This window comes from Pogoniulus pusillus, chromosome 16, assembly GCF_015220805.1.
Source record: "Pogoniulus pusillus isolate bPogPus1 chromosome 16, bPogPus1.pri, whole genome shotgun sequence".
NCBI lineage: Eukaryota > Metazoa > Chordata > Aves > Piciformes > Lybiidae > Pogoniulus > Pogoniulus pusillus.
In genome coordinates this window covers 11,450,070-11,469,797 of record NC_087279.1, presented here as the reverse complement: position 1 = coordinate 11,469,797, position 19,728 = coordinate 11,450,070, and the positions used below count along the sequence as shown (strand labels likewise).

Genomic DNA, 19,728 nt, shown 5'->3' with positions numbered 1-19,728 from the left:
ATCAGGTTGGAGTTACTGTTTCCTTCTCAATGGAGATATAATATAATGCTCACTTTGTACAATGGGCATGTCACTCCTTCCTAGCCTGACACTCTCCCTATGTCACTGAACTCTTCCAGACTTCAAGAACACTGCTGTTGCAAGGCAGCTCACCAACCACTAGAACTTCCCACTGGGGTTGTGTTTGAGAAACATGTTGTTTCAGAGGTGGCAGTTTGGGCTTTGCGGAACAGAACTGCTGATTTTGTTTCTCCTGAGGAAAAACTTCTGAAGTCAGTGAGGAATGAAGATGTGACCTATCCTAAAATTACTGCATTGTTATGCTGCTTTATCTTTAGAAAATGTGTTAGATCCTCCAGCTGCCCCTGAACTAGAAGCTGAAGGTTATACTTCTGTCTTGGACAACCAAGGACGTGCTCTGGAGAATCAGGCATATGTTCTGGTTGGGGCTTCTTTCTCCACAGTCTTGCATGTGGCTTGTGTACCTGCTCTGCTCTTTACTGCTTTTCTGGGGAGTGGATTAAAGCACAGATTTCCAAGCTCATCACAAGAAGGACTCTCAGCCCTTCAGTTGTGGTGCCTGCTCAGGAGGGGGGCTGAGCAGCCGGGGAACTGGGGGTTATGGTTGCCTGCAAAACCAAAACACAGCTGTTAGGCTAATTTTAGGTTTTCTAGTCTTGACGCTAGCCCTGTATTCCAGCACAAGCTGTTTGTAAGTCATAAGCATGTCCCTGAGTTGCAGTGGGAATGTTAATGTGACCTTTCTCTAAAATTGTCTTTGCAGAGGCCTCTGAAATAATGAGAGACATTGGAACAGCCATCCAGTACCTGCATTCAATGAACATTGCCCATAGAGATGTCAAGGTGAGGCCTGAAGGCGAGTGAGCAGTGAGAAAAGAACATAAGACAGAAAAATGTATGGGCAGTGGTGGTTTAAATAGAACTAGGAGTATAGTCAGATGGTCAGAATGTTCCTACTCCTCTGGCAGTGTGAGAAGGGATCTGTTCACAGCTAGTTTGTAACCAGTCTAATGTCACAACATTCATATATGCTAATGCCTTCCAGTTGTGTGCTGAATGCATAAGAACCTGCTGATAGTTAATTTAGGAGGTACTAGCAACTTGCAATCTGCAGTCCAGTTAATTAACAAGAAAATAACACTGCCTGAAGTGATCTTACCCTAGATGCTATAGTTCTGCATATAGGCTTTGCCAGCTATTAGTTGTTTTCAGAATCATACTTGCCTAAAAAAAAAAAAAACAGAAAAAGAACACAAAACCCAAACAAATACCAAAATTCTCTTCAGAAACAGAAGAAACTGCATGCATGGGTGGAATAGTCCTAGTTGCATGCATCCAGCCCACTTTAATATAGTAGTACACATAAATACTGGGGGAAATGGGAAGATCTCAGGTAGTGCTATGTGGAACAATGTCAAACAACCCTAAAATTGGTACCTGGATCTTACTGTAAGGATTTGACAGGATTTGTAATTCTGTATTTTGTTTTCACTCTGTGGAGCATGCAGCCTAAGCAAAGACAGGGTAGCTGCGCTGAGGCACTTCCAGCACAGCAATACAGCTGTGTGAGGGAATGTGCTGGAGAGCAGGTCACATAATGACAGACTTGAGGCATCTGATTGGTTCCATAGTGCTCAGTTGGTGAAGTTTCTACAGATGCTTCTGTGTGTTTATCTGGAGGGAGAGCTGCCGTTGCTTGGTGAAACATACTGAAAAGTATGTTTGAGATTCAAAGACTAAAAATCTATTAATTTTTGTGGAGCTGTGTGCCATTGCCTATCACCAGTGCAGAAGCTGAAGCATTTAGCCCCCATCACCCTCTAACCCACTCAGTGAGCTAACATATAAATGGCTCAAACTGCTTAATAATCCTAAATCCTGTTTTCTTCCAAGCCATTTCTCTTTCTTTATGTCTCTGAACACTAGCATAAGAGACAACAGAGCTTCCTTATAGCTGAGAAACTGAAAAATTGGTTCAAGCAATTGCAGATTCTGCACATGTGCTGTTGTCCCTGCTCTTGTGCACAAGAGCTTGTACTTCAATCTGTGCCACTGCTGATTTTGGAGAAACTATAGAGTGTGGAACAAGACTGGAATTAAGACAGGTTTCAGTAGACAGAGCTGGGGGAAGCAGGAAGTGGACTGTCTGTCTCAATTCATTCTCGTTCAGTTATGTCAGTTGATTATAGAGACTGTGGTTAATGACTTCTCTTGTCTTCCACCTCAGCTACCTGAGTGTGGTAGTGTGGTACAGAGTGCTGTCAGATCAGCTGGTGTCAATCCAAAGGAACAATCCTAGTAAGTGCATTCAACCAGAGAGAGGTTCGTGAAGCCAGATTTGTCACCTCTTAGACCTTATGAGAGCCTTGTGATTTGCTCTTGTAAATACCATGTTGAGAAGGATGTTGGTCTTTAGTCTGAGCACAAATGTTACATGCTGTATGGTGAGGATGTGAGAGAAATAAGAAGGCCTATATGCTGATGGTGATCCAGCCAAGCAAGAATGATTTCACCTTTCATCTCATGAGAGACATCTTTTCATTGTCCAACTTATTTTTTCTCTTGGTGTTTTTTCAGCCTGAAAACTTGCTATACACATCTAAAGAGAAGGATACTGTGCTAAAGCTCACAGACTTCGGCTTTGCCAAAGAAACCACTGTACAAAATGCACTGCAGACGCCCTGTTACACCCCTTATTATGTGGGTAAGAAATCCAAGATACATTTCTTTTGGTCCAGTCTGTCATCCCTCACCTTATGATGGGCCTGTGGACCATAGGAATGGATGTGGAGTCTCATATTGCAGATGTGATTCACAGGGGGGGACTGCAGAATTTAAACTGGGATCCAGCCCAAACCTAGTCTGATTGCAGTACAGTTCAGTGCTCCTACTGTCTTCCTTGATTGCAGAGGAAACAGCCTTAACAAGGGGTGCAAATGAGGATCAGGGAAAGAAAACGTGTTGCTTTTCATTACATGTGAAGTCACCCTGATGTTTCCTCTGAATAATGTGATAAAAAGCCATAATTTGAACTCAACTTTGTGATTATTTGGGAGCCCCCTTGCAAAAGGGCCCCTAGTTTGCCTAGTACAGTAGAAGAGGACAGAGAGAGACTGTTGCCTCAGATGTAAAGCTTCTTAAGGCTGCCAAGTAAAGGAATTAGTAATAAAAGACCAATGTGACTTAATCACAGCTGAATTTTTGCCTTCATTTTGTGCAAAGACAGAGCATTGTGTAATGAATGCCACAGCAGACTGTCCTTGATGCACTCATTTTAGAGTACATCCCTTTTGGTGTTTGAGCTAATAGTCATTCACCATATGGTATGACTGAGGCAGTCCAGGCTCGGAATTTCTGTGGAGGAAAGTGGGCTTAATTTTGTGGAAGAATTAGAGTTTTGTGGTAGAATGATGTAAGTTTTTATAGCTTTTTGTGTTAACTGGTATTGTTATTCACTGATAGCAGATAATTACAATAGCAATATCCTTTCTGATGCTTTCTTCTGTATTTATTTAAGCTGAGATTAGTGATAAAATGTTAAGGAATGTATGCATATATGTTTTTATGCCTTTGTATATAAACAAGCTGACATTTCCCTTCTCAGCACCTTTTTATAAACCAGCATGATTGCTCATATGTTCAGAGAATCATTTCCTTTACAAAATCAAGCTCCCTGGCAGTTCACCCGCCCCAAGGGGAAAAAACAAATCCCCTCTAAATGTATTTCTCTATAATTTTGTTACTTAGTGAAAAAATAAAACGCTCTGGAGGCCAAAGAAAAGTAGAGTGTTGTGTAGCTGCTGAAGCTAAAGACACTTCACCGAGGCATCGCTCAAAATTTTATCGCAGCTCAAATAGATCCTTTCAGCTTTGCTTTCTGGAACATATGCTCCTGCCTCTTTCAGTGCAGTGTCTCCCTGTACACATTTAGCTGTAGCTCCTTCTGCTTTCCTGTAATCTTAGTACTTTATTGAGCAGAGAGACACTAAGGTGAAGAGTAGGGCATTTTGCCAGCTTCGTGCCTCCTTTTTAAAGCTACATTAAATGTGTTTAGGAACTTTCAATAGAAAATGCTACTCAGTTCTGCAGCAATTTGCATTTGTTTAATGGCTTTGACTGCTTCTTGTTGAAGTGCTGCTACTCATAAGGTGTTGGAGAGGAATAGAAATATCTGGTTATTTTTTATTAATTAATATCTGTCCATTTTTTGGGTTTAATCTTTAGCCCCAGAAGTCCTTGGTCCTGAGAAGTATGACAAGTCATGTGACATGTGGTCATTAGGTGTCATCACATATATTCTGTAAGTATTTAAAAAGAAGCTTGATAAACAGAAAAAAGGACACATACTGTAAAATCTACCCTACAAGTAATTACTGACTAGGATCATGAAATCTCTGTAAGAATATACCCTTGCAAGGGAGTTTTTAAGAGCTGAAAGGGCTTTGCGAGTTCTAAGAGTTCTTTTGTCCACTCCTACAGCCTGTGTGGGTTCCCTCCATTCTACTCCAACACTGGTCAAGCCATTTCTCCAGGGATGAAGAGAAGAATTCGGATGGGGCAATATGGGTTTCCCAACCCAGAGTGGGCTGAAGTATCAGAGGAAGGTAACAATGCTCACTGCTGCTGCTGGGTATGTGCATGGTGTTGTGCAGTGGTGGAGTGCTTACAAGAAGCTACTACTAAAAACTCTTAGTTTTTGTTACCTTTTCTTTTAGAATTTACATTTTTGGTAAGGTGATAGAGAGAGCAACTGGGAACTGAGATATTAGCCAGCAACCTAAGTACTACAGAAAGTAAAGGACTACTGAAAAATTTCTTTCAAATACCAACTAGTGCTACTGAATGGCAAGATTAAACTCTCTGGAGACAAAAGTCTTTAATCCTGAGTCTCCCTTGACTGCCAGGACAGCTGCAATGAAAGCAGAGCTGGAAGAAAGGCAAACTGTCTTTAACTCATTCAGTCTTTGCTCTCCTTGTTGATACAGCTGACAAGGATGGCCAGTTTTCATGCTAGCTTTTTGTGATGTGGGAACTAGCCAGCCACCACTTAAATCAAGGTCAACCATTTGTTTTGTGTAAGTCATTAACTAGAAGCTGCTGCTCTTCAGCTGTGACCTGGATGGGCTCAAAACAATGTCCTGAAAGTGAATGGGTTTGATTCTCTCGTGTTCTCACAGTCTCCTAAACCAGAAGTCTCACCTGCCCATTGTATTAGAGAGAAAGGTTACCAACCTCTGAGCTCATCTTTGTTACATTTTACTAACAAACCATTGACATTGCTGTTGGGTTGCTGGTTTAATATTTTGTCTGCCTTGTGTCTTGTTCATATTACAGCAGTTACTAAAATGCTAGAGGAGCTTGATGAGGGAACATGCATTTGAAAAGTGTGCAGGGTCTCTGTATGCTTACCTGAAGAGAGGTGCCCGTTACCTTTGAATCTGTTAAGATCAGCTGGTTCAAGTTCATGTGTTTTCTCCTAGGCTGATCAGGCACCTTCAGCAGACTGTTTCTTTTGCCTCTCCTTTGTCATGCTTCTTTTCATGGTTTTCTTTTTCTGAGCTTTCTGTCACTGCATCACCTATGGAAGCTTCCTCTAAATTCCCCTCCATATTCCTGCAATTATCTTAACCAGCTCTTTTTGTGGTCCCCTTGCTTTGTTTCCTTGTACATTTCATACTCCAGGTAATCTCTGCTGTAAAACTCCTTTGCAATCTCACCAAGCTAAAATCGCAACTCGTACCTCTGGCAGCTTCTGACAGGCATTTAGTCATCTCAGATTCTGTTTCTAAAAGAGAATCTGTTATTCAGAAGTTTTTCTAGGTTACCCCAACGAAGTTATGTGTAAGTCTTCCCAAATAACATCCCTTGGTTGCAGTGTTTCCAGCCTGTCTGCCCACATTCTTGAAACTCTTGTCTAGACTTTCACCATTTCAGATCTCAGTTACTGGTACTTTTGCTTTGGCAGATGCCATATTCACAGAAAGCTACTGAAAAGCCTGTTTGTGCAATCCATTTCTTTGACTTTTTTTGTCCTTTTAGTGGCCTCTCAGTTGTCAGGAAAAGTGTACTTTTTTTTTCCCCTTCCACAGCCTGTTCTAGTTTTTGTCTCCTATCATTTGTCAAAACACCACTTTATGCATTCATTTAGCCTGTAACACCAAGCTTGTCACCATCTTTCAGACAGTCAGCCTGGCACCTTTCTGTTCCTGTGCTTCTCTTTTCTCAAGTTCTTGCTCTCAAAACAGTTGGTTTGGTGATGTAGATAGCATAACTGACACTCCCAGTCCTTTATCTCTTTTTCTTACCTCTTGTTTTAGATGTTTTTGTGTTCTACCTTTTTAATCACAGTAACCAGTGCCACTGTACATGGCACCTGAACATGGTAAGAGCGATCAGTAGGTGGTTTTGAGTTCAGCAAAATTAAATGTCTTGATTCAGCAGGTCTTTGTGTTCTCGAGGGAGAGCAGTCATGTTTGGGAGCACAGACATAGACTGCAGCATGCCATGTTGGTCCTGTCTTTCAGCCAAACAGCTGATTCGCCATTTGCTGAAGACTGACCCGACAGAGAGGATGACAGTTTCTCAGTTCATGAATCACCCTTGGATCAATGTGAGTTTTAGATCTCTTTTTACAAAATGAGTTCTTAGAGGCAGACCTTACATGTAGCTCCACATAGCACAGGAAGAGAAGGATGGTGATTGCTGTTAATAACTTAATTAACTTACTGTGCCCTCCACAGATGGTCATCTGCTTGTAGAACCACATTTCTTCTTGGTGTTACCAGAGGACACACAAAGAGACACCCACAATAGTGTTCTTGGAAGCGAAAGACGAGTGTATCTATATCTTCTCAGAGAAGGCAGTCACTGTTGACTCTGCAGCATATGCATGTGTTACTCTCTTGAAAAATACAAAAATAAACTGCATGCTCTTACTTCATCAGTGCAGGATTTAACAAGAGCTATTATTAGAGGTCTTAGGCACTGTTGTGCATAGCTGTGTTGGTGTGAACACAGCCCTATGCTTAGTGGGAGCTCTCACTCTTGGCAGAGTCTGGAAATGCGTGGAGGAGGAGCAAGGGTCTCGGCTTAGTGCCCCGTAAGAGACTGTCAGATAGGGTGGTGCACAGGGCTATTAGTAGTCCCAGTTCAGCCTTCTTTATATTTGGTTAAATTGATTTTCCATAAAAATAATTTTTCTAGAGGAAAAAAAAAGAGAAAGGGCTCTGATAAAATAATATTTATTATTTGAAACAAGAGATGAGCATTCCAGGAGTTACCAGGCCAAGTTCCAGAATGTCCTTTTTACTCTGTAGATGTCACTCAAAAGAATAGATTATACTTCTCACGTTTGTTTTTGCTGCCTAAAACATCATCATTGAGGAACAGAATCACTTGTGCTGGAGAATGCCCTTTTCCCCCAGAGTGTTTTCTCTGTCTGTGCTGACCCTCAGAGATAGGTGGCAGAAACAGAGGCATGACTAATGGTTACCATTTCTGTAACGCCTGTTTGGAGATCTGAAAGCCCTTACAATCATGTAGGAATGTAGGTGTGCAACATCCTGATAAAGGAGGTAGATGTCTTCATTTACAGTTGTGAAAGCTGAGAAATTAAGGTTACAAAGACCCTGCAGAACTAGAGTAGAACCTAGACAGTATTTTTCAGTCTTCTTTAACCAAATAAAAACATAATGGCTGTTGAGAATAAATACCTCCAGCTTTAAGTGCTTGAAGCCCCAAGAAGGAGGTGTTTCAGAAGTCAGTGGGCAATGAATTTCACAGAATGAGTGCCTAATAGCTAAGGAAGCTACCACCTACAGTGACACATGGTACTTGAATTATGCATATAACTAATTAATAAGGAGGAGATTGGAGACAAGGTCTATAGACTCTGCTGCACCAAAGTGCTATGCTAGAATACTGCTCCTGGAAGAATGCTCTATGAACTGCATATTGGCATTTTTTCTGCCGAACCTATTGTTCCATGAGGTGGAGGGAGGGAGAGGGAAAGATCAACATAATGAATGTCTGTGTTCTTCCTTTTCCTGAATTCCTAAGTGGGAACATGTATGGGAAAATGCTTTGCACAAGCAGAGGAGGTCACTTGTCTCTCCTCTTTCTTTTTCATATTTATTTTTGAGGTGAATGCCAAAAGCATTATTGTGGACTATGCAAAGATGGTCAGTTCAGAGGGACCACATGACCCCTAGATAAGATGTTTTTCACAAGTAGCTGCTGACATCAGATAGGAGGCTATATCTGCTGTGACACCTGCCCAGGGACACTACTAAAGCCAGTCTGCTATTTTATCACTTCTCTTGACCCTGCTGTACTTGCTAGAACTGTACCCTGGCCAGTTAGGGTCCTTTTCCAGAGAGTGCAGAAGTCATGATTTCTGCTTCACTTCTGTAACTGCTGCAGTGCTGCTGTTAGCTTGGTGGAGCACTAAGCACAGCTCCCAGCGTAATGCTTGTTTTACAGTAACATGTACTGAGATCTCATTAGACTTTGCTGATGTGCACCTGTGTCTAGGGTGGGACACTACATTAGTAGACAGCAAGTTCGGGTAGAAAGCATAAGGAAGGTAAAATATGCAAATTTAATTATAGTTTGGGTCATGGACTGACAAGAAATACCTTTTTTTCTTGCTGAATTTAGTTTGGAAAGTGTGCTTTGTGCTTTAGAAATTGTACCTTATTCTAATTTAAGGTATTTGCTGATCTTTCATGGCAGGTGAGCACAGATCTCAGTTTTATGTGAAAGCGTCTTAGGTGATGTGCTGTCTTCTGAACTATGCCTTGAACATTTCTAAATAACAGTATCAATTCCTCTGTTGGGCACACTCAGGATCTACTAAACTGGTAGTCTCAGTTAATGTAGACACACAATAAAATGTCTCCTATCACAAATCCTAGAAGAGAAAGGTCAAATTAACCACTTTAAAACACTGATTAATGAATAGTGAAATGATAGTTAGAATCCAAAATGTGTATAGACATTTATCCAACAGAGGGTTACTGGTCGCACTTGGAAGGGAACATAGTGCGAGACGCTCAGCACCGATTAGTCCTCCACTTCATTCTGTAAAGATAATGTCATGTGGGGGCCAGAGTCCTTTCCTAACTCACACATGAATTCACTGGTGAGGCAATGGGAAACATGAACAGTGAAGGCCACCCAAGGACATTAGCTGAAGTTTTATGTCCTCTGTACGTGTAGAGGAACAAGCAGTCACTTCCCAAATGTCATTTTGCAGAACACTTGATACTTTTTCCTCTTCTTAGAGATCAATGGCAGTGCCACCAACTCCTCTTCATACCGCACGGGTCCTGCAAGAGGATAAAGACCACTGGGATGAAGTTAAAGTGAGTCAATCTTAGTTCAGATTTCTTGAAAAGATAGATGGGCTGGCCTCTGTGTGTATGCTTATTTCCTTGGAGATTATGGCTGTTTTGAATACAACCATGTTAAAAAAGGACAGCATAAAGAGTCTTGGTTAGAACAGTTGTGTGTATGGTAACTGTATGAAAAAAAATGTTGTTTTGGCTTTTCTCTGACAGCCTTAAGGTTGTGCCAAATATCAACAAAAAAGCTGTTTGTGATCAAAGATATTAATGTTGCTACCTGCTGAGCCACTGTGTGTTACCACAGAGGAGAAGGGGCAGTATTGAGGGAGTTTGAAGTTCATTACAGTGAGGTGAAGTATATGATGAAAATGTAGGGGGACAGGGTGGGAGGGTTGGTTGAGCTTTGTTATAGTTTTCTGCTCTGTTTTTGTATTGTAAAACAACTTTAAATATCCTTAGCTTTGTCTTGTCATGACATTTGGCAGGGGGGGAGAAAAAAATATATCTGTCTTTCCCTTGATCTAACCAGGTGCCTCACCTACTGCTTGTGCTGATGACAGTTGAATGCTTCCTGCAAAATGAAACTGTAGGGCAGACTAAAAGTTGTTTGCAAGCCTTAACTCTTTCCTGCTGGCCTTTATCAGGTTGGCATGCTTTTACAATTAATTCTGAATTTTCTGCACTTAAAATGCTTGGCATCTTGATAACTGCAACACTCCTGTTGAGTATTTTTGCTGATTTTGTTTAAATTACTGATGTATATTTACAGCTATTGAGCTACGTAATGGTGAAGTTTCATGGGACCTAGGCAACATTTGTCTCCTGAGTCAAAGAGATCAAACAGATATTTTCACTTAGCTTTCTTCATTTGTGTTTCTGAGAACTCCTTATGCTTGTTCTTCGTAGAGGTCCCACAGGTATTCCCTTGGGCCACTGACATACCTGTAATTGTTCATTGTTTTCCCTTTCCTGAACTAAATGCCCAGACGTTCATTTCCTTAAGCAGATTTTTGTTCACAACCTTACTAGAAAGGTTAGAATTTGCCTGCACTTAAACATTAATTGAAGCTAAGGAAGTGTGTGAATTTGAAGCACATACTTTCACACAACTTTCTGTGGACTCTTTTATTCTAGTTGCTCCTAACCTAGTTTGGTAATGGAGCAAAGAAAGCAGTGTTCTGAGACTGATGTAACTAGCCCAGGCCCAGTAGCTGGTGAAGGGCCAGAGCCAGGCAGTAAGAAATGCTGGGCACAGGGACATGGTGGAATTCAGGCTAGCGGAGTGTGGTCCTGCGTGCTCACATGTGGAACACTGTGTGAATAATTCTTCCTGAATGAGTCCATGAGTAGAACGAAACCTTTAGTCACAGTGCAGTGCAGCAGAAAGGGCTCAGCTGTTTTCTGGCCATAGCATAACAGGGGGCTCATCTCCTGGCAGTCGTGTGGGGTGGCTGTGCACTCTACCTCAGAGATTTCAATCAAGTGCTTTCTTGGTTTCAGGAGGAGATGACCAGTGCTTTGGCTACCATGAGGGTGGACTATGATCAGGTGAAAATCAAAGACTTGAAAACGTCCAACAACCGCCTCCTGAACAAACGCCGTAAGAAGCAGAAGCAGGCAGGCACCTCTTCTGCAGCTCCTGGGTGCAATAACCAGTGAGAAGAGAAGCCAATGACTTGTGGGTGGAGGGTAAAAGTTTAAAGAAGCAATTTAAAGTCAATATGATCAACTCAGTCCATTCTACAGAGACAAAGAGACCGTGAAGAAGCTGTCCAGCAAAGAGCAGTGTGAAAGATTTAATTTTTATAACTTGAGTCAGTGCTTTGCTTTTGAAGACTGATGTAAGTGACATGATTCTGTTGCCTTTAGCTAGGGAAGGTCCAGTAATAACTGGGAATGTTACGGGTTTTTGTTTTAGCTTAACTGTGTCAGCCATGAGGAGAGATAGGAGGCATCTGAGCATACTAATGCACTGAGGTTTTAACAGCCATCTACAAGAGTAGCGCTTGCCACCACTTTAAACTTGGGAATAGAAAAAAATGCTGAGTTGTCTGCCAGGAGTGTTTTAGTAATTCAAACATGGGTACTGAGAAAAGAGGAGAATGGGACTGCTCTTTATACAAGTAGCATGGGTACAGTTCTCTTATAGATGCATCTGGACAGCATTTTGTGTTAAAAGTGGTAAGAGTCAAGATCTCCAAACTTACCTCCTATAGTTTCAGAACATCCCCTAAACAGGAAACAGTTATTCCTGTTGTAGGAAAAAGTATCCATACATTTCCATTTTCATAAAGTCTGCATACCTTGAGCTTGTCATGGATTCTCATTTGATAATACGTAGGTTTTCTGAACTGTAACCACTATGTTGTCTCTGTGCCACTTTCATATCCCTCTCTTGTAATGTTTTTTTTTTTAATTTAAGTGATACTTTGTGCAAAGAGTTAATAAGGATTTTAATTAGTTGAAAGTATCCTGCAGAGAATATTGCTGTTCCTCTTGGATCCACAACCTGCAACTGGACATGCAATTGTGTACAAGAAACTGCTTTAGAAGAGAGGCTTATGAAATTCAGGAAGAAGTGGCAAATGCATGTTCTCTGAATGGACCGTTGGGTCTGCCAGCAGCCCTTTCGGTAATTATCTCCAGGGCCTGTGCCTAAGATGTGCAAGTTCTGGGGTGCTGGGGTTGGTTTGTTTCCCAGAGTCAGGGAGGGGAAAGTGATACTTTATTTGCAGTGTTTTGTCAGTGTTTCTGAATCCAAAGTCTTCTACTACCTGAGGGATGTACCTATTAAGTAAATCCACCCATTGGTTTCTTGGTATTCTAGTTCTTGTTTTATGGGATCCTGGCCTTGGTTTGCTAATTCATTTTACTTTGGTCAGAATATTTCCTACCACTGTATTTTGGTGGGGTTTTTTGTTGTTTTTTTTTCAGTTGAAGTGAAGCAAATATTTGTGAAATTATTATCAGAATCTAGGATGAAAATTAGGTGTTCCCAGTGATGCAGACAAAAAGTATTTTGTGGTAGGCATAGGGTACTGGTGAGTTAATAGTCTCAGAAGAAAGTTAAAAGCCAAAAAGCAAAACAAGGCTCCAGAGAGAATCTGAACTGTCAGATCTGACTGCCGTGTAGACCTTGTTATCTCCAACAAATGTCAGTTCCAGGCTTCATACCTTGTCTGGGGTATCTTCAATGTCAGATGTGACCTCCATTCCTCTTTGTGAACTGGTCCTAGGATTTTATAAATTGATTCTAATAAATTGTGTTACAACATTCCTTCCTCCTGTTATCCCTGGTCTTACTGAGATGCTGCAGAGCTTGTTGCTTTGCAAGGCACATCTGTGCTGAAGGTGATGGGAAAAGGGAGAAGGAAAGTATCCAGTGATGTCCATGTTCAAAGGCTATCCAACTTTGAGCATTTGTTAAGATTGCAAGGGTTTAGTGTGAAATATCTCTCTGCAAAGATATATTTTTGTAATTATTTCATGTTTAGTAGCTCTTGGGTTATAGCTTGTCCTCTATTTATTTTTACCATATACTCCTATGAATTAGCAGATATTATTCCCTACCTGTGATGCATTTGAGGTGCAACAGTTGGGATTAGAGCCAGATCCAAGTTTCTGTCCCTCTCTCTACAGTTATTGAAGATTCTGTGTATGTCACTCCTACCTTCCCCACCTCTGTGCCCCACTAGGGTGATAGATGCTCCCACTATCCCAGCTAATAGGGCACCCTGGCTATAATGTGATGTCCTGGCTGCCTTGCCTCAAGTGGTAGCGCACCCAGGTTTTTGCTTCTGCTTTGCCCAAAGTTTGAGAAGGAGCAGTCATGTCTTCTTGCTTCTGAGTTCAGTCTGGAGCTTGAAGGCATCTGTCTGTCCCTGAGTAGGGAACTGTAAAGCACATCTGGGCCTGATTCCTTTCTGTGAGGTTCCAGTCTTTACTGCACTGTGGGTCAGAAGCTGGAGTGGTGGGCTGTTGCATGGCACCTTCAGCTTTCAATGCCTGTACAGTAGGACAACAACCTAACAGTTCTTGCATTCTACTTTGCAGTGACAACATCCAGGAATACTGTAAAGCCTGGTGGAAACCTGAGGAGGGCCTCAGAATAGCAGACATGGAAGTGTATGCAAGTATTGTACAGCACGGTGTATGGTTATTTTACAGGAATCATAGAATCCAGGTTGGAAGAGACTTCAAGGACCATCTGTTCCAGCCTTTACTGGCAAAAACAGCTCTCCAGCCAGGCAGATCCCAGCCTGTGCTGCACTCCTGGATTATGTGCAAGATCTTACACTTGTCCTTGCTGAATCTCATCAGGTTCTTGTTAGCCCACTTTAAGAAGAAAGGAGGCAGCTAGGAAGCAGCTGACTGGAATGTGTGGGCCCTCAAGCTGCTGTCCCGCCTGTAGCCCAGCTGCCTTCTGATCTAGAGTGGGAGCAGGGTGAGAGCTCTGATCTTGATGTCCGAGTCTTGATGTGAAAACTTGCCAGGGAGGAGGTTCGTGAGCTGCGCTTGCTGTCCGCCCACCGCAGGGCGCAGATGCTCTCCCACCAGTGTCAGTGTCCATCCCGCCCCCGCTCTGAGCACTCGTGTGGAGGAGTAGGCTCTCGGCGGCCCCCGCCCCGGCTCCGCGCCGCCACCTGCTGCCCGCGGGGCCCCTCTGCAGCCGCGGGGCCCGGCCCCGAGCATGCCTCGCATCGAGCTCCCCGGACTTCCCCGGCAGCGCCCGCAGTGAAACCCAAACCCACGGGACCCCGGGGCCCAGTTTACCTTAGCGTTCTTGCCAGAGCCGGCAGGAGCACGGCTGCCAGGTGCGTTGTGCCCTGCAGGAGCCTGCGCTGAGACTGGAATACGTGGTGCAGAAGATGCTTTCTTTCTGGCTGCTGGCTCTGCTGTATGAAGCCTGTTAGCTGCATTCACACGCAATATAAAGACCTCTGGTGTGGCAGTGGTGGTATTTGGGCCTTGCCTCTTTCCCCAGCCATATAGTATAATAGTCTTTTTAAAACCTGGTGCTTAAGATCCAAATTTATAGCCTGTTTTTAGAAAGGATAGGCTATTATAGAACTGATTATGCATTTGCATATTCATCAGCCATATAGAGGAGGTAAAGAGCTGGTAAGTGAAAGAAGAAATGAATGGTCAATAGAGAAGGCTTCATGGAGAACACAGATTAAAAGGTCTATTTATTTTTACAGCAGAAGCTTAAAAAGGACTCTGCACAATTCCCCACCCCCATTGCCTTTCATAGCAATTGCTCATGGGCTGCTGCCTCCCCTTGCACTGTACTCCTCATGCACCCTCACTCACAAGTGCACTTTCTCTGGTTAACAGAAAAGTGAGTACACAAGCACAGATTAAATTCCCTCCCTCACTTTTTTCCATTTCCACTTTCTTACCCCTTTGGCCACATGTGCTATATTTTCAACTTTTTTGGGTTTTAGACATAGTGCAGTTAAAAACCAGCATTAATGGTAAGCTCTTGGCCTACTTCTGTGTTTTTCTATTTGTCAAAACCCAGCATGCAGTCCTGGGATTGCTTTTCTCTCTTAACACTTCACTGCCTAGAGTCTAGAGGCCCAATTACGTAACTGCTTCTGACTTGTCTGACATGAGTGATAATGAGAAAGCTACATACTCAGTTTGATCTAATTTCCCGTCCTCTTTTCAATTCAGACTTTATTTGGCCCATGCTTAGACAAAGGTTCTTTTGAGAAAAGGAAGATTTGGTGAGGATGAGAAAACCAAAGCTTCTAATTACTTGCATGTGATCATAAATACATGTACTCTTTTAAGCCTGGGTTAAAGGTAAGGGAGAGGTGCTTATCTGTGTCCAGCTGCTTTGGTGTGTTTGCCTGCTTGGTCTTGGATGAAGTCAGCTGTGGGGGCCATCTCCACTGTACTTGAGAGGAAGAAAAGTTGTCCTCAAGGACTCACCCCAGCTCATTCACCAGTGTCCCTTCACCCACACTAGCAAACCACAGGCAAAAAGGGAGTGAAGGCAAGCAGGGTATGAATTTACATGTGGGAGAATTTCTTTCTTCCATGTACATGCTTTGAGGAGTATTTTCTGGATATAGCTGAATTCCCTTTTTCCTAAAGGTTCTAGTATTTCCCCTCTTTACCTGGCTGTTCTCCATAGTGAAGCTGGCATAGCTGAGAATGAACGGAATTAATTCTCTTTTAGAGAGCCTGAACAGGATGAAGACAAAGAAGCAAACTTGGAAGACAGAGAACACATACTTGAAACCTCAATGAAAAAAAATAGTTAGAAATTCCTGCAAGCTGACAAGCAAGTTTACTTCAGGTACTGGAAGACATCTCACATCTGGAAAACTGAGATTAGAGCAATCCTAGGTAATAACATTTGCTGAAGAAAACGTTTCTCTGAAATATTTGCACTGGGTAAGAAAATGCTTTTGAAGTATTCAGTACAGCTTTAAAATAGGGTCTCTGTGGTTAGAAGAATTTAATAGGGCAAAGGGAGTAGAAATGGGGGATGATGTGTCATGTTGAAGAATAGCATAAGAAATGTCTGCTGCTGTTTTTACTGCAAGTGCTAGCTCTGTACAGGCATAGCAAGAGAGATGCAACTTTTTATTGGTCATTTTTACCACTTGAAAAAGAGGATGTTTCTGCAGTCTAGGGAAACATGGAAGATAAGCGTGTGACTGTAGATGAGTATCAATATTGGTAAGTCTGTAAATGATGCCTAGCACTAAGTTTATTTCAAAAGTTCCTGCCTCATGAATCTACCAGGTGCCAAGATCTCCTAGGTCTTCTCTAACTCCATTAAAGGGCAGAGGCACCATTGTCAGTGGATTTTCTTATACTGCTTGAAACTGTAAAAATATGCAGTTGCTGAAATGTCCTACAGCATTTTCAGCTTCCAGGAACCAAAAGAGAGGGGAAAAAAGCAGCTTTCAAATAGCTGGAGGTGACATGAAGGGCCAAGCTATCTTTTGCCTGAGGAGAGATGGTGCTTGAAAACAGTATACAGGTATCTAGACCTGCAGTTCAGCTTCCAGTGCTGGTAATGAGCATGTTTTAGGTGCATGGGGCTGTGGGCCACTGTTACCCACTGAAATGAGCCTATTTGATCTGTAGTTGGAAACGATTTGGCATTCTTGGTCCTGGGTCTGCAGTGAAGCTGAAGAATTCAGAAAAGGAGGAGTTGCATCATTTTCTTCCATGCTAAGTTTCTAATTTTATTTCTGTTGAATTTTACTGCATGCAAGTTAATTATTGGTACTGTCAGTGTAACAACTGTTTCTAATTGCACCTTCTTTATTTGTTAGCAGAGAGCATAAGTGATTGCTTTGAGGAGTGTGGCTCTTTTTCCCTTGGTTTTGGGGTTTTTTTGTCCTTGTTAGGTATTTTATTCCAGTTTACAAATTAAATGGTGCGGTAACTTTGCCTAATACTGTTCTCCCCAGATTTCCAGGCTATTCCATTTGGGAAACATGGAAGATGTTCTCAAGAGATTTCTTATTGCTTAGCTACTGAAACACCTGCTAAAACTGAGCTCTTTAAAAAACTGAAAATTATTTAAATGTGAAAAAGAGTGGGTTGATCTGGAAAAGAAACTTCTCAAAAGACTAAAATTAGAATAGAATGTGTTAGAAGAGAAATACTGGTGGAGGAGGAGGACTAAGGGTTGTTAAAACAAAATGCTACTGCTTGAGTAATGATCAAGGAAATTCTGATTAGGATATTAGCTACTGCTCCAACCCAGAGTGGTTCCTGAATTCAGAAATAATTTTGTTTCCCTAAAGATAGACAGTACAGACTCAACTTTTTTTTTCTGAAGTTGTCTAAAGCAAGGCTTAGCTGATGCTTATAAATGACACTTTTGAGTAAATGCCTCCTTTTTTAGAGTGACTAGTAACTGAACAAATACAATTTCTAGGTGTGTTCAGCCCTCCCAAAGTTGCCTACATGAGCTCCCCTTCTGCTCGCAGATATCTTATCAATGTGAGATTCATTTTCTCTTTTGCTTTCAGACATTTTGCATTTCTATCTTGAATATCTTTCTATCTATCACTGTGTGTTTGTCTCAAATAAACATCTAATTAGGCATCTTGAGGCTAGCATTCCATGATGCAGTGGTTTTCTTTCTTTTTTTGGCTCAGTTACAGTTTTACCACCTCTTCTTTTATTTCTGAACTTCTTGTGGTGTAAAGTATTGGAAGATTTTCAAGGAATCCCACTCCCTGACAGGAAGTGAGACATGGCATTGTATTTAAAATGGTAAGGAGGAAAGTTCCAAGCAATGGGTAATAGGAGGAAAAATGTCCCTCTGAGAGTAATAGAAAACCTCTGCAAAGAAGTGAACTCTACTGGTACTTTACTCTTTTGCTGCCAATTTGAGAACTTGTGCGCTTGCCAGTGTTCATGAGTGCCTCCTTCAGAGGTTATCCAAAGGGATGCTGCTCTTTATTCAGTGCCATAGGAGTCTCCTGCTTGATGGTGTGCCGAGGAGCTTTGCCATGCTTGCCTCACTGACACTTTCTCAGAGGCTGACGCACTTTCTCCATCATCATTTTCTCATCCCCAAGGTGCTGCAGTGAATGAAGGGGTGTAACTATACTCATCAGCCTTTTCAGCTTCTGCACAGGATGCTTTAACCTTGGCTTTCTCTCACCTTTATAGAGGATAACCACGTCTACATTTCTTTGGAAATTCTATTACTTTAAGGTCCTATTTCTCATGGGATCTAAGCTTCTTTTCAATCCTTTGGGTAGAGCATCATGCTAATGTCCTGGGTCACAGAAATTTATTCCAGAATCTCTTGGTGTTGGTTGTACTCACGTAGTTGGTTGTTCTCACTGAGAGGTAGCCACTTAGAGCACAGGTAGCCACTTAGAGCACAGTAAAATGAGATGATTGGTTATCTTCCCTTTAAATATTTTGATTTTCTTTCTCCTTAAGTTTGTCAGAGTGACGTATTTTACATTGCTTGGAAGTCATGCTTACTTCCTTCAGAAAAACCTGACTGCAGTATTTCAATTTCTTCTCTAAACACAGCAGGAGAAAAATCCTATAGAAGCTTTTTGCTGTAGGATGTTTTAAATCTGAGGAGTAGGAGGGAATTGAATTTCCTGATTCAAAGTGACTCAGCTAGGTCTGCTTCCTTGTTTCGTAATAGGTTCTCCATCCAGCTCAAACCTGGGCTGAGATTTGGTAGTTACCAAATGTTTTCTTGATCAACCTGTTCTTTCTGGGCAGTCAGTTTTAAAGCTGTTCCTCAAGGAACCACTCTCTAGTAAGCATCTGTTGGCCCCAAAAGTACGACTCTGTGTCATAAGGCATCTGGTGCTATCACTTCCAGCTTTTGTCATCTTAAGTTGCAGCAATTCCACACCTGCTTAACAGGAACTCAGTAGTCAACAATCAGTTTGTTAATATTGTTTGTTTTCATAGCATGTCTTATGTCATTTGTGTGCACTCACAGACATGCATCAAACCTCCTTCAGTCTAATAAAAAGAGTTACTTTATTTCTACATGAAACCTGAATGGTGGTGGTGTTCTGTACTAACCAAAGTAACTCGAAATCATTTGAGACTTGAAACTTTGTATTATTCCTGAGATTGTGTCTTTCCCTTTGGAGCTGATTTAGTTCCCAAAGTTATGTTCCAGAAAATTATTTTCAGTGAAATTTTTAAAAGAAATTTAATATTTTGTTCAAAGGAAGTTCATACTTGTTGGAAACAAAGTTGATACTTGTCTGCTCCATCTGACCGCAGATGCTGAAGTGATGAATTGGAGATATCTATTTGGTACTATATAGGCAACTGAAAACCTCGAGCTTGCTTGATGAGAGTTAACTACTGCATACATGAAAGGAGAAACTTAATTCAGATTTCAGATTCAGAAATACCATTCTGCCAAAAGTACTTATTTTTAAGGGAAAAAAAAAAAGCCATGCTAGTCTTCTGTTTGTATCAGAATGATTTCCATGTTGAGAGTGATTTTGTGTGCTTACATCTTTGGAGGTATAGATCTTAAAGTTAAGTGCACATTTTGAATGTTGTGGCCCAAATGCTTTGAATTAAGAAGTACAAATTTATCTACTTAGAGAGACAGACTTTGGTGCAAAGCCTCAGGAAATTCAGCCTTTTTTTTTTCAGCATCACTAAAGCAAGGTTCTCACTCTCAGTAAACATTGTGTGGTTTCATGACTCTGTCCTCTCTTTCCCATCTGCTACTGGACATTGCTTAGTCCAAAGAAGAGGAAGAGAGAAGCAGTGGTGAAGAGCCCTGGCTGGAATTGCCTATGTTCTGCGTACGCAGATGAGGTGTGGCAGGTCAGCTAAAAGGACATGGAGTTAGTTGCCTGTCTGTCTGTATTGCTCA

The 19,728-nt window shown here is 41.7% G+C and overlaps 1 protein-coding gene across 5 annotated transcripts in view; it reads left to right on the top strand.

The window, feature by feature from the left end:
- Positions 1 to 12,645, top strand: part of MAPKAPK3 (MAPK activated protein kinase 3) — a 46,262-nt gene extending 33,617 nt beyond the window's left edge. For 4 of the 5 annotated variants that reach the window (XM_064156492.1, XM_064156490.1, XM_064156491.1 and 1 more), the window contains exons 5-11: positions 785 to 864; positions 2,599 to 2,725; positions 4,246 to 4,321; positions 4,501 to 4,625; positions 6,546 to 6,631; positions 9,306 to 9,386; positions 10,869 to 12,645. In XM_064156492.1, the coding sequence (XP_064012562.1) occupies positions 785 to 864; positions 2,599 to 2,725; positions 4,246 to 4,321; positions 4,501 to 4,625; positions 6,546 to 6,631; positions 9,306 to 9,386; positions 10,869 to 11,027 (734 nt within the window). In that variant the 3' untranslated portion in view covers positions 11,028 to 12,645. Of the gene's footprint in view, positions 1 to 784; positions 865 to 2,598; positions 2,726 to 4,245; positions 4,322 to 4,500; positions 4,626 to 6,545; positions 6,632 to 9,305; positions 9,387 to 9,897; positions 10,013 to 10,868 lie in introns of all 5 variants that reach the window. The other variant, XM_064156493.1, reaches the window with a different exon arrangement.
- The last annotated feature ends 7,083 nt before the right edge of the window (positions 12,646 to 19,728 follow it).